The sequence below is a fragment of the Mesoplodon densirostris genome, chromosome 10, assembly GCF_025265405.1.
Source record: "Mesoplodon densirostris isolate mMesDen1 chromosome 10, mMesDen1 primary haplotype, whole genome shotgun sequence".
NCBI classification, from domain to species: Eukaryota; Metazoa; Chordata; class Mammalia; order Artiodactyla; family Ziphiidae; genus Mesoplodon; species Mesoplodon densirostris.
The window spans coordinates 30,392,035-30,406,657 of NC_082670.1; the positions used below are offsets into that span (position 1 = coordinate 30,392,035).

The 14,623-nt window shown below is 43.8% G+C and overlaps 1 protein-coding gene across 6 annotated transcripts in view; it reads right to left on the minus strand.

The window, feature by feature from the left end:
* The window catches only part of RUNX2 (RUNX family transcription factor 2), a 358,942-nt gene that overhangs the window by 257,648 nt on the left and 86,671 nt on the right, over positions 1-14,623 (minus strand). For 5 of the 6 annotated variants that reach the window (XM_060110997.1, XM_060110994.1, XM_060110993.1 and 2 more), the window contains exons 3-4: positions 11,770-12,134; positions 2,969-3,125 (exon numbers count right to left, since the gene is read on the minus strand). In XM_060110997.1, the coding sequence (XP_059966980.1) occupies positions 2,969-3,125; positions 11,770-12,134 (522 nt within the window). Of the gene's footprint in view, positions 1-2,968; positions 3,126-11,769; positions 12,656-14,623 lie in introns of those variants that run through there. The other variant, XM_060110996.1, reaches the window with a different exon arrangement.

The following is a 14,623-nucleotide window of genomic DNA, read 5'->3' on the forward strand; positions in this document are numbered from 1 at the left end:
AGGCTCTTAAGGAGCTAGCGCTCATTAGACAACTAATTGTAGCATCCTTGGCTTCATCTAGGAACTAGTTCTGCAATGTGTCCTCAAGTCATATATTTTCTGAGATACACATAGGAACTGTCATTGAAAGACAATTCCAACCTAGCCCGAGGGGCTGTCAGAAATTGTCAGGAAAGTTAAGATTATAAGCAGGGATTGTATCCTAAATTGACAATGTACCATGCTCTGTACACTGCAGGTGCTTAGAAGTGCTTGTAAATTAAAAGCAACATGCTTGATGTCAAAAGTGAGGAAACACACCAAGAAAACTTAAGGACCAAAGTCACTTTAAATACTTCGTTTAAAATATAAAGGAGAAAAAAGGAAAAGACAATTTAAAAATATAAGCCACTCCTCACTTAATGCAAGTTTCACCGATGCTCTACTTTTATTCCAAAGTACTTCATAAAAGTTGTGGTCACTGGATAACCCATAATGCCAGAGTAAATAGTGATGTGACTCCCTTATAAATCAAAAACTGCTTTGCAATTTCTGAGAGTTTATATTTCTACCAGTGAAAAAAATTGTACCATTTGAGGAACTTGGTGTTTTTTTATTTTTTAATGCTACTGAAATAGAAAATTTAAATAGCTGGGGAAAAAATACAATGGTAGCAGCATGTTGACCCACACTTAAAAACCTGAGAGAAATGTAGAAGTGTGAAAATCAAAGAGGAAGCTGGAAAAAGTCTGTTAGAAAGCAGGTCAGGTACACGGGCAGGTTAAAGGGTTTCCTGCCACTGAAGAACTGACCCATTTTTTTTTTCAAAGAGTGGTATCTCTTGTCAGTATTCTCTGTCCTTTTTTCCTCTTCATTTCAGCTTGATATTACTGTTTCCTTTCATATAATGTTAATGTCATGATATAAAAATCTATTATTAGCGATAAATCAATTTTTCTTTCTCTCTCCACCCACTCCCCCCACCCCCAATCTAAGTCTCGAAGACAAGTCTGGACCAATTTCTCCATCCTGCCTCTGGCAGCAAACTGTAGCATTTCAGATCCTCCACCAAGTCCCGGCTGCTTCAAAGGAAAAATCCTACTTTCTTCAGTTAAGATCATAAGAAATATAGGGGGAGGGGGTCAGCTCTGTTTGGACATAATTACACTTCATCAAAAGAAGCTTTCTTCATCTTCCATGCGTGAAAAGTCTGCAAGCAGTTAAGTCTGTCTTTTTTTTTTAAATATAAAAATTGCTATTTGGGAAACCAGCCAAAACTCAGAAAGCCAATATAGTAAAACAGTGCACACCCTTTGTTTCTCTTTGAAGTTTCTTAAATAAATATGTTGAGGGTTTACAAAGTACACTATCACTTTGCCATAGTTTCTACTCAAATTGATCAGAGAAAAGTTATAGAGCATCTATATAATACAAAAGCAAGATAAATGAAAACACTAGTTTTTATCTGTAAAGTAAAATGAAGTATAGCGCCCAGTCTTTTAAATACTAAAATTCATTACTCTAGTTCAAAACAAAGTAATATTACATAGAAAGAGATGCAACTCAGAGCATACAGGTAAATCATCATGTTCAAATTTTTCTTGATTCTTACTAGAAAAAAGAAATTTTCATTGTACTGTGGACCTGCACCAGTAACTGAGAAAAAAAAAAAAAATGAATACACACACATACACACTTCACACCTAATCAGTCAACAGTGAGACAGAATGCGTCTTTTTTTTTTTCTTTTAATGAAAGTGAACTAAACCTGATGCTGAGATAACCCCTTGAGTTTTGATTCTACCAGAGGCTCTGAGCCTCATTTTATTTCAAACCTTTCAGTAACAGTATCTCATTAGCATGCATCATTTTTTTTTAAGTTAAAAAGTACAACTTCTTGGCCCTGTTCCTAGAAAGTACACTAAAACTACTCATCGGAAACAGCCTTGCCTGAACTTCCCTTATCAAGTTTTTACAATGGTAATAATTTGACATCTGATCCAAACTAAAGGGCAATTATTGGACATGGTTTAAAAATTGATGCTTCTTATTTCCTAATTCAAACCTGGGTTGAAGTCACCCCATAGGTCTTTATAATTTATTTCACCCCAGTCCTAAAGTGGTCTATTTTCTCTCTTCTCATCGAAATACTTAACATGGAAATATTAGATTCAATCAATAAATAAATGAACATAATACTTCTAATGAATGATGATTAAAAGTATCTCTATAGAATCTGTAAATAAAAGCCAAATATTGGTTTTCTTTGAGACTTTTTTAAGAACATTAACCCCATTTATAAAACAGCTATAAAAACCCTAAAAGGGATTATTTTCTGTTTTATGATCTTTTGATGGATTCCTAATATTTCAGTGGGGGTGTGCATGGTGGAAACTCTTAAATAATGTACAAATATTTAGAGTCCTGATCATTCATCTACATAGTCATACTAACATAAGTAACACCTTATTCACTTATTCGAATGAAAAGCCTTCTGTAAAAAACCATGATTTTTAAATAGGTTCTTATAGAAGTAAATTAAATCCTATAGAGGCAACATATGTGATAAGTGAAGAGCATTATGCTGCTGTCCTTGCTACAACTTAGAGCAAAATTGATATTACCAGGAAATTGATCCAATGCATTCCCTTTTCTTTGCCCTTTGCCACTGAATGTACTCAGTTACTTGGCTCCTGTAACTCAGAACTTGAACTTCCAACTGTTCTCCCCTCCACCTTATATGCTCACACCCAGTGAAATTAGGAACTGGTTCTTCTGAAAACACTGTTTGAATTTTCAATATCATAAAACAAATGAAAAAGGCCTGAGTACTCACTAAAACACTCAACCTCATCTGGACGTATTTAAAGAAAACCTTCAGTAATTCTATTCGGTAGAAGGTACTGATTTGAATACAAACAGGCCTACATTTCATCAGAGGATCCTAATGTGTTTATTCCATTATCCATATTAAAAATCAGAGACCTACCTCGTCCACTCCGGCCCACAAATCTCAGATCGTTGAACCTTGCTACTTGGTTTTTCATAACAGCAGAGGCATTTCGGAGCTCAGCAGAATAATTTTCATCATTACCCGCCATGACGGTAACCACAGTCCCATCTGGTACCTCTCCGAGGGCTACCACCTACATAAAACAGGAAACACAGCAACAATAATGGCACATCAGAAAAGCTTAAAAACTGAGAATATAGTCTCATGGTAAATGATGCATCTTATCAGGACTTAGTGCTCTAGTCCAGTAATGGCAGACAGGAATGAGGCATCTGCATATGGGTTTGGATGCCACTTCAAAGAGACCAGTGCTTCAGGGTCCACCCATTCCAAAGGCAGGCAAAAGTTTCCTTCATTTGTTGTTGGATTCTTCACAGAATGCATGTACATTTTTATTAAATCCCCATGTTAAGTTGTCCATAGGAATTATGCTACAGAAGGAAAGCTGATGCCCCATCTGCAGATTGCATTGTACATATTAAGGCACCGCCTGTCTGCAGCCTGGAGCACCCTGAGGTGTGGTCTCATCCAGATCACAGGCCAAAAAAAAAAAGGAAGTCTGGTCAGCTCTATGGGAGAAGATATTTAGGGGGAACCTTACAGTTACTGACTATAGGGAAGACTAAATATAGTGTGGTATCCAGAACTACATTTCATCTCCTTACTTTGAGCTAGAGATTCAGCTTTCAATCACACTGCAAAGAACTACTGAATGCCCACTCTGCAGTGAGACCCATGGAATATACAAAGCCATCAAGAAGCCTAAAGTCTAGGTACAGGATAAAGATATATAAGAGGCTGAATATGACCACCGACAAATGAGTGGTATAGACAGAAAATACACCCTTAGCCAAACTTCTGTCTTGTCCCATCTGCCATCCTGGAATGACACACTTGCCTCCTTAATCTTCAACAATTAACCTGCAGCCAATTAACTCGGGCAAGTCAGGATCCAGAATAATCAGTCTTTGAGTCTAATAAACATTTTCACTGCTGCAAGGCAAGGATCACACTCCAGGGTCGACTAACTTGCAAATTGGTGCCTCTGATTAACATGGAGCCCGGAAGGGAAAGCCGGTGCAGGGTCTTTGCTGTCATATATAAAACACACTATTCTTAATCCATGAATTAAGGCCTTGCCCCTTGATAACATCCTTTCTCTCAACTAACTTCCAGGATCCTATAATATTCAGATGGGTTCCATCTCTTGCTCGTTCGGCTTCCAGATGCCCATGTGGTGACTAAGCCACAGCTCTGGCTACAGTAGCCCCACTACCCTCCAATGACAATATCCATGTGTGCTTGCCTGTCTGGCAAATATTACCCTCATCCTTCTGCTACTCCCTCTTTTGTCAAGATGTCCATAAGGCAAACCAAAGCATTTAATTCCATGCTCCCAATACAATTTGTATGTAGCTCTCATTAAAGCAGATTTCTTACAATGTGATGAAACAGACATTATCACTACACTTTACAGGGGCATTTCCCTCACCCTTGAACCCTACCCTAACACCCCTCCACTATACCCTCTGCTCAAGCCAGGGAAACAACCAAACAAACAAACTTGTCAATATTTTTTTCACCCTTACTGTTCTCTTAGGCTGTTCCATTCCTTCTTTAGCACTTTGTTATTCAGTTTAAAATCTTAAAGCTGTCCTTAAATTACGGAAACCACTTCCTGAGCATCCCACTGGACTCAAATGACCCTCATTTCAAAGTACATATAGGAATGACCCATCTACTTCTTTTGATATGCTAGCCCAAAGCCATGAGACTCCCTCTTAGGAGTCCAGATTATATTAGACTAGAAATTACACAAGGCAAGGGCCTTCATCTGTCTTGTTCACCACTATACACCCGGCTCCCAAAACAGTGCCTGGCACAGAGTAAGTGTTTGATAAATACTTTTGAAATAAATAAATGAAAGCGCTCCACAAAGAGCACCACTTCCCACTGCCAACAGTCCATGAGAGAACCAGTTAAAGGTTGAGTCAGCATCCTCAGCTAGCGGCAATATGCCCTTGCTCCAAACTAGTTTTCTGACAACTTTTTCCATCCCAGAAGAGAGGGAATCATGCCCACTATCCTTTACCCGGAATATACGGTTACTCTATTCAATCTGAGAAGCCTCTCAGGTCAAGGGTAAATCCCTTGAGAACATGACTTCCTTCCTGCATACTTGACCTAGTGCCTCAAGTGGCTGCTGAACACAGGTAATGCTGTACCCCTGATAGGGGCAATGTACTTTTCAACTTTTTGAATTCACAATGCCAAAAATGTGCACATTTGAAAAATACTGAAATACTGCAAAAACTGACTGCTTGCCAGTATTCATCTGAATGTTTGACATTTTTTACACTCAGCATATTGTGTTTTAACACCTGCTGTGAGGCTTTCTATGTCAAAGTAAATACGGAACCAGTAAGTGCACTAATGAAGGTAGAAAATTTGTACTGTTTAGAAGAGAATTAATGCACCAAAAATCAAGAGGCCCCACTTCTCCCCCACCTCTGTTACACATCTGCTATGATCTCAAGTAACTTCATCTCCTGAAACTACTGTTTTCCAATATAAATTGGAAATCATTTTTTTAAAATCTGTAAAATGTAGAAGATACTATAAGTATAGAGTACAATTATAATCATGTACTTTTTGTAAGATGAGCAGGCTAACTTCTGTTCCAAGTCAGATGTGTGCTCAACACAGGCTTTTACTTATAAGCTTCCTTAAAGGGTTCAATTGAATATGTAATTCTTTATTTCATGTCCTGAGATATTTTTAGGTGTTGTTGAGAGATACAGGAGGACTGCTGATAGGTTTCACTCCAGGCTGGCTAAATTTCATTTAAAAAAAAGTGAAGAAATCTGCCCCAATATAAAGATTTTTAAGAGCTCTGGGACATTATTATTTTACTGCATATTTTTAACATAATGGATTTTTTTTAGTTAGAAGAAAAAGAAAATTGATTCAATATGGGAAAATACAAAAAAAAAGATCCCTAAGTGTGAAATACATAAATCCATTTTTCTTTGCTTAAGCAGTATAATTAAATATTAAATATTGGTATGTTTTATGCATTACATTTAATAACAAAACAAATAGGTCATCACAAAATGTGTGAGTCTTCTATGAGGCTTACAACTTGGCCCAGAAAAAAAAAATTGCTAACTAACAAGATATAGTGACAACTTTTCCTGTTATGGCTGAATTCTATTTTAATGGCTAAATATATTGGTTCTTTCTGCTATTCACTCTACCAAAGCAGATTGCCTAATGTTTTTCTGAGGAAAAAAGGGGGGATAAGAAGTAATGTATGTGCTTTTATATCAATCAGAAGTGTAATTATATGTTTGAGGGTTTAAACAAAAAGTAGATCTCTGAAGCTAAAACGTTTCCCTTGGAGATTCTCGACTGTGTTTATCTAAAAGAAAACCAAAAGAATCAAGAAATTTTTACACATTTCATCTACCAAACCCAAGCAATGGAAAACACTTTAAGGGGTAGAGAGTAGTCAAAAATCACCCTTTAACTAGTTAGGAGTTAGCACGCATTAAAATTCATTTCCACACTACCCAATATAAAAAGTTGTTCTGCAAAGAATAATTTGTGACGAAAACTTGACAGTTACTTTTCTAGGTGCTTTTAACATATAAAATCTACAAATTCAAGAAACTTCATGGGGAAGAGGGAAGTAATTTTGTGTCCTGACATTTTAGAATAGAGAAAGAAGTTCCTTTATTTAGCACACCTCATTATAACTAGCATTTAAATCACATGATACGGAGCTTGTGCAAAATAAAGTAAAAGAATATTTAACTCTAGAAACGCTATTGAAAATTTTTATGAGACTCCCTACGACTAAATCTGTGAGTTACTCTGAAAGAGGAACAATGGAGAATTAACTCAGGCCCTTAAAACTGTTTTTGTGGTCTTATTATATGGAAATTTAAATTGCCTATGACATTTCCACGTACAGAAGTCTAGTCTTTGCTAATCAATTACTCTTACAGACCAATATCACTGGGCACATTGCACTTGCAGCAAAACAAATATAATTATTTTTCAAGATAGAATCTTATAAAATCTTTCTTTGGAATACAAAGAGAGGTAAGGGAGTAATTGCAAAAAGGAAAAGTTTTATTTCTATGATAATTATTTAAAGATAACTATAACTATCAAAAAGTTTCACAAATATTACAGTTACTTCTTAGAATCTAACTTAGAATTTAGAAAAACCTGGTTGAACTGTAGAGACAAGAGTAAATACAATATAAAATATCATTTCATAAATTTTAAAATACATGTCAAAGAGAAATTTGATGGAAATTATTTCAATTTAAGCCAGAAATGTATGAGCCATATATCAAGCTGGTTTAGATCATCTAACAATGAATATTCTGGAATTTTGAAAGGATACAAACAGCAATGTCAATGGGGAGAAAATAATGAACGATATTTTACCGTGCCTGTTTTCAAATATAAGTTTTCTAAAATTTTTGAGTATTTATTTTCCATCTAAAATTACTTGTTTCCATTACCTTACCAGTAAGTTTTATATACTCAATCCTAAAATTTTTAACTTTAAATAATTTTTATTGCATTTAAAGGCATAACACAAAAATGTGTCTGTCTTTACATAACTTGAGATCTATTACGATTTACATATTTTGCACGGCAACTCATAGTAGGTTTAGCAAAGTTTTAACAGGTTTAATAACCTGTTTTTCTTTATTTAGGTATAATTACATTCAAAAAGACACAAACATAAAATCTGATTATTAAACATGTAAGGAAACTACAACTTATTATGTCAAATAGTTATTAGCTGCATACTTGGTTATGAAGAGAAAAATGGCCAATGATGTTGAAAAATTATTTTCAAATAGAAATTGCTCCATCATTTTGAAACCCTACTTATGACAAATACTGAAAGGTATCATTAAACATGCAGAATTAACTATGAGCAATAGATCAGATATCTAAAACTGTGTTTTTTTTCCTTTAACATTGCCAGAAAAACATATGATACTGGTAAATATATAGTCCAGCGTTTGCTAACTTAAAACAGTGCAATAGTCTTACACTACTTTTAGCTTTAAAATATACATCTGGACTTAAATTTTCTGCATAGTGTTTCAGCTTGAAGCTATTTAAAGCAGCTGAGTTATGAACCCTGAACACCAGGCTTCAGGGTGGAAATGCTGACAGACCCCTAACTTACAAGGGTGCTACTGGATACAGGGCTAACCTTTTCTCTCCACTATTTCTACCTGACCATTAACTAATGAGCTGAATTTGCGTATTGCTTTTTCATCACTACAATTACCTAGGACAGAAAGGGCCTGGGATCTTCTAATAGCATGCCTTAACTATTTTAAGCTTTCAGTGAGATACACCTGAGAGAAAGGTTAAAAATATTTATTTCCATTTCCTTGACACCTGGGAGCACTGAACATTTCAAAACTGCAGAACTTTGTTAAAAATATAACGCTAATAAACAGCTTGGTGTATTTTAAAGTATACAAGTTGTTTTTGCACTTTTACACGTCAGAGTATAAATGAATTAACTACTTTCGTATAATCCTAAAACAAGATCAGATGAACAACTCTAATACATGACATGTCTTAATACAATACATTGCCAATATCATTCTGAAGTGCTGTTTTAAGTTAACGTATCACAACACAGTCTACTGAATTCATTTCTGATTCTCTACCTTGCTGAGCTCAGTGTCACGGACATAAAATATGAGCTCAATAAATATTATATTGATTTGAATACCAGACTTCTCAACAATTAAGTCCTGTATTAAATAAATTTACCTGTCTGCTATCTACCCAACAACACTATAATTTACTTTGCACATAGCTCTAAATATGACAGCCAAATTGCTGTCACCACTTTTAAAACTGAGACTTCTTCATATTACTTCTTCTTTGCACATGTATTTGATTATGTTGCAAGAGTCTAGAAAGTCTACAGCTCACAGGCTTTTATCTCGAAAGTAAGGTAAAAAGAGGTTGTTTTCACTAACATTCAGATGAAAACAAAAAAAATATTGTCAAAATCTGGATGTTCCAAATATCTACACATGTTTTCAACAGAGACAAAACTTCTATACTGAGTGGATCTCAGCTGTCGCCCGCTATTTGAATTTTGTTAAACACAGGTAGCGGGGTAGGAAAACATGAAAGTCAAGTTTTTGGTTAACTCAATTTAACTTTCAATTAATATGAATTAAAACATTCAATTTAATATGGCCGTGTGTTATCTATGGTTTTGTTTACTGGTTAAAAGTAAACAATCTGTAATTAAAAATAAGTATGATGAATAGCAGAGAAAGCAATTTATTTTTAAAATAATTTTAAGAAGGTGGTAGTGAGAAAACCTGAAGATAGCCAAATTATCTGAGAATAGCTTTAACTAAATTGTATTCTATCTTTATGCCAAAAACATCCTTTCTATCCAAAATATTAATGCTCAGAATCAATTCAGCACCATATATGTAAGAGTATAGTTCAAGACAGTTATACCTTCAACATGTTTAGCAGGACAAACGGAATGTAGAACATCAGACATCTAAAGGACATCTTTTAAAAATGTAGGCACCTATCCTTAATTTTTTCATACCCTAACTTGTGGCATTTTATATATATAATATCTATTTATTTGTATTATTTGCTGTTTTCATCCCGTGTTTTTTTTTTTTTTTGTTTGTGTCTTGAGGGGTTGGGGGGGCGTGGAAACAAATTTCCGCTCTCACATAAGGCCAATTAGAAAATTCTGGGCCCTTGGAGGATGAATTGTAAAAGATATCTCTCATGTGAAAATCCAAATTTCTACGATTCGCCTATACTCTGAGCTTTTCATATTTCAAGGAAGAAAAACTTAACCTACAAAATGAGTGGTTTATAAAAGGAGAAATGGGACGGTTAAAACACACACACATTTCTTGAGCCAGCTGCAAAATGAAACTTGCCCCAGAACGCAACATCCCCTTTCCATAACAATTCGTTCGATTTCTGTTCTGATACAAGACATAGCGAGATAACCAGCTCTAACTGACCTGGACTCCTCTTTCTTTCCACGCCACCCACGCACGGAATCTGAATTGGTGCGCGTGGGGAGGGGGTGGTCAACAACCGGGAACTGCCAGTGGCCCGTGGGAGTTTGGCCCGAGGGTCCACAAGGGAGGAACTGGCAGGATTCCTCCCTTCCCCCTCTCCCCCCCAAGGCCTGGCTTACCCTGCTCTCCACAATCCCAGAACCCAGGGGACCCAGGCCCACCTTTGTGGGTTCAGAGGCTAAATAGGGCCGGAAGCATCTTCCTGGGAGCGCTCTCGTCCCTGTCTGGCTCACCGCCCCCTCCATCCCTGGCGCCTACTCCCGAGAGGGAGCACAGCCCGGGACCCCATCTCCCCAGCAACCTGGGACGCTCCCGGCCCTGCGGGCTCCGCGAGGGGACGAGGGCTGCCCGATGGATCCCGATCGCCTTACGGAGAGACTCCGGACCCTACACCCTCAACCTGCGGAGCCGCTGCCCGCGACTCCGGCTGCTGAGACCCGCCCTCAAACTAACGGGCCGGGAGGGCGGAGGAGGCCGCGAGGCGTGCGCAGGGCGCTCTCCAGCCCGGGAGTCACTCCCTCGGCGCCCAGGCCACGGGCTCGAGCCTCCCACGACCTCTCAGAAATGGAGGGACCTTTGGGGTCTGAGTCCTTAAAAGTAAGAATAAGGCGAATCGCACAATATCACCTCAGTTTTCAAGGCGGGCGAGCCGAAGGCATTTCACAGGTTTCCCTTCTCCCTCCCGGGCGCAGCGAGGCGGGGAGCGGGTCCGGGTGGAAGAGGCGGCCCGAGCCCCCGCCCCCTCCACTGGCCCGCGCTGTCTTGCACTTGAGGGTCCGGCGCCGGGGACTCCCGGACTCCCCCGCCTCCGGGCGCGCGGCGACCCCTGCAGCCCCGCCTTCCTCCCGGTAGCGGGAAGGGGCGCGGATCTGCAGACGGAGAAAACGCCCCCGTCCTGTCTGCCCCTCACTCGCTCCCTGAGTCCCTAGGTTCGCCCGGGACCCTCTCGGATACTGATAATGCGGCCCACGCGCCGCAGCCAGCAGCCGGCACGCGGCGCCCCGCCCCGGGCGCAAACGCCCGGCGCCGGCACCCCACCAACACCGGCCCCCGAGTCCGGGAGGGGCCGGAGCCGCCGAGGCGCAAGTGGGTCAGAGAAGGGGGCGCCGAGACGGGCGGAGGGCGCTCGGTTGGGAAGGGAAGAGCGCGGAATCCTGGGGAGGGACGGCGCGGCGGCCCGCGGTGCGGGCCCGGCCGGGATGCCGGGGAAGGGGACGCGGGAGTCTCGGGGGAGAACGCCGGGGATCCTCGCTCCTGGGGAGTGGGGGCGGGGTGGAGCACATCCCGGCGGCGCCGCCGAGAGTGGGCACCTGGGGGCTCCTGGGGGAGGGGAGACCGCTCAGAGGAGTGGGTCGGGACGTTGGCCGGGAGGCTCCAGGGGTGATGAACGGATAAAGGGGACAAGGGCTGGAATGGTGGCTACGGACACAGGTGGGAGAAGGAAGCGCGGGGTCACTAAGCCCCGAGCCCGCTGTGGGATCCAGAGGAAGAGGGCCAGACGGGGGTCCCTCGGGTCAGAACCACCGAGGTAGGAGCCTTGGAGGCCGTCCGAGTCAGGGGCCCGGCCCCCGTGGGCTTGGAAACGCCGGCGGGCAGGTCCCGCGGCACCCGGCCGGGGGCGGGGAGCGGGGGGCGGCCGCAGCTTCTTACCTTGAAGGCCACGGGCAGGGTCTTGTTGCAACGCCAGTGCGAGGGCAGCACGGAGCACAGGAAGTTGGGGCTGTCGGTGCGGACGAGTTCAGCCGGGTGGTCAGCGATGATCTCCACCATGGTGCGGTTGTCGTGAGGCGGCCGCAACCGGGGCACCGCGGCCGCCGCGGCCGCTGCCGCCGCCGCTGCCGCCGCCGCCGCCTCCTGCTGCTGCTGCTGTTGCTGCTGCTGCTGCTGTTGCTGCTGCTGCTGCTGTTGCTGCTGCTGCTGCTGCTGTTGCGCAGCCACCACCGGGCTCACGTCGCTCATCTTGCCGGGCTGCAGGCTGCTGGAGGGGGGGCTGAAGCGCCGGCTGGTGCTCGGATCTACGGGAATACGCATCACAACAGCCACAAGTTAGCGAAGTGGCCGGGGGAGGGGGAGGAGGGTGGAAATGAGGGGCGAGGAGGAGGAAATTGGGGGGGTGGAGGCGAGACGGGGGAAAGGGGCTGGAGGTGATGGGGCTGAGGAGGTGAGAAATCAAGTTCGATGAAGCCGACTGCCGGGCGGAGTCTGACGGGAGCCAGAGGTGGCGGTGCGGAGCAATCGGGTTGGCGGGTGGGGAGACCCGGGAGGCGCAGATCTTGCCGGAGCCTTTGGAACACCCGGGGTGGCAGCTGCGAACGGGCACCGGGATGTGTCTGGCCCGGGGAGGCGGGAGGCTTCAGTTTGCAGCAGCTTGTAGTGGGGTCCCGTGGGGCACCGCGTCCTGGGTGCGCTGGCGCCCCCTCCCAGTTCGAGTCCGGCGGTGGGGCCGAGTGGGTTCAGCAGTCCAGCCCCGAGGCCAGCATCGCCGCGCGCTGCCCGCCACCGCCGCTCCGCGCCGCGCGCTGCTGCCCAGCTGCAGGCGTCCGCGCCGCCGCCCGCCCGCCCGCGCCGCTGCCGCCGCCGCCGCCTCCTCCGCGGCGGCCGCCGCTCCCCCCGCGCCGGCTGCACACTCAGATTCCTCCCGCGGCGGCTGCCAGCCCGGCTCCCCGGCTCGGCTCCTTCCTTTCCCTTCTCCTCTTCTCGCCCTCTCACCGCCACCTCCTCGCATCCACTCTCTCCTGCTCTTTGCAAAGCTCCCCTGACCCTCGTGCTTCGAGGTGCCAGGAGGTAAGTGGCGGGCAGCGGATCTCGGGGCAACGGATCTCGAGCCTGCGAATCGCAGCCGCTGCCGCCGCCCGCCGGCCGCGAGAAGGAGCCCCCGGGGCGCCGCGCGCAGCTTCGGAAGCCGAGAGGCGGCCCCGGTCTACGGGGATCTCGCCTGGTCGCGTCCTCTTGCTTCTCGCCTCCTCCCCCCAAGACAAGGAACCCCCTCTTGGTCGGAGGAGGTTGAAGCTGAGACGCCAGAGAGCCGCCGGCTGATCTGACTGTCGTTATTTTTCGTTGTAACTTCAGGAGAGGAGGAAGGAAAATTCTTGAGCGTCTGTGCTGACTTCTCAGTTCTCTTCACCCTTCCCCCACCCTACCCCCCCCCTCCACCTCTGCCGGAGCGGCTCCCGAGGGAAAAAAAGATTTTGCAGGGTTTGGGTGGGGTTTTTTTGTTTTGTTTTGTTTTGTTTTTGTTTTTTACTTAAGTGACACAAAAAATTGGGATGGAGGGGACACTTGTCAAAATACTTTTTAGAAACTCAAGTGGGTGGCTGGACACTTTTTTCTTCTGTATTCAGACTTGTCGTTCCTAGAGAACAAGGATGAGTTTTTTAAGGACTGGAAAACTGTCAGCTTGATGATTAAAGTAAGTTGCAAAAACCCTCGCTGGGGGAAAACCCCAGCAGTTTTCCATGAATCTATCTTTTATTGTCTATTTTGCATCTAAAACTAGGTCTAATGTCTTAACTTTCTCCCCCACCACTCCCGGAGAAAAAAATAAAACTACAAAATAAAATATTCAAAATGCTTCAATGGCTATTTATTTATGTATTTATTTCCCAATGTGGGTTTAAAAAGCGACTTTGGATCCCCAAAAAAGTTGTGGTCGAGAGGATGAAGGAGCGCAGAAAAAAACGGCAGTTTTACCTAAAATGTGGTTTTTGGAGGCTGGGATTTCTAATGATTAGGTTTTTGTGGTTTATATAGACACGACTCTGGCTAAGGCGATCATTACGCTGATGAGAGTCAGAAGCACGTGGGTGTCTCAGACCAGCCTCAAACTCCGAGCCTTCAAAACAAAACAATGTGGGGCGCCCGCAGAAGCCGGGAAATCCGCTTGAGGCTATTGCACCCCTAAGAAGGGGGCACCGGGCCGTTTCCCCTCCTCGTAGTGTACTGCTATGTTCCTTGCTGTCAATCTCCTTTAAACCTCGCAAAGCTTGAAAACTTGTCTGCAAAAAGAATCATCAGTTGCCAAAGTTTTAAAGATTCCTAACAGCGTAGCTGACACTATACAGTAGTAAGTGATTTTATAAAAGAAATGAAGTTACAGTGCCTCCTCTTCGGAGTATTCAGGAAGAAACATCGTTGAGTCATCACTCATCGCCCACCCCATCTTATTTAAATCAATCCACGTACCCATTAATCGGCATTTTTATAGCTCAGAGCAAACGCCTCTCTCACCCCGGTAGCGACCTGCCACGACTCTCTCTCCCGCTTTTTAAAGCGTCGCTTCCACTAGCCCAGCGGGCACTTGGGGGTCTGCGCCTTTGAAGGGGCCTGGAGAGCTTGGGGGGCGCGGAAGAGGGGACCTGGTGTCTGTCAAGGTCTCTGGAGCCTATTTCAAGCGCAAGATGAACTTGGAGAGCTGTGGTTGAGTGGCTTGGGGACCAGGATTGCCCTCTAAATAGATGCTCCCTCGACTGAGGGGCCTCCAGCCGTGCGAGCGGAGGTGGGGCGG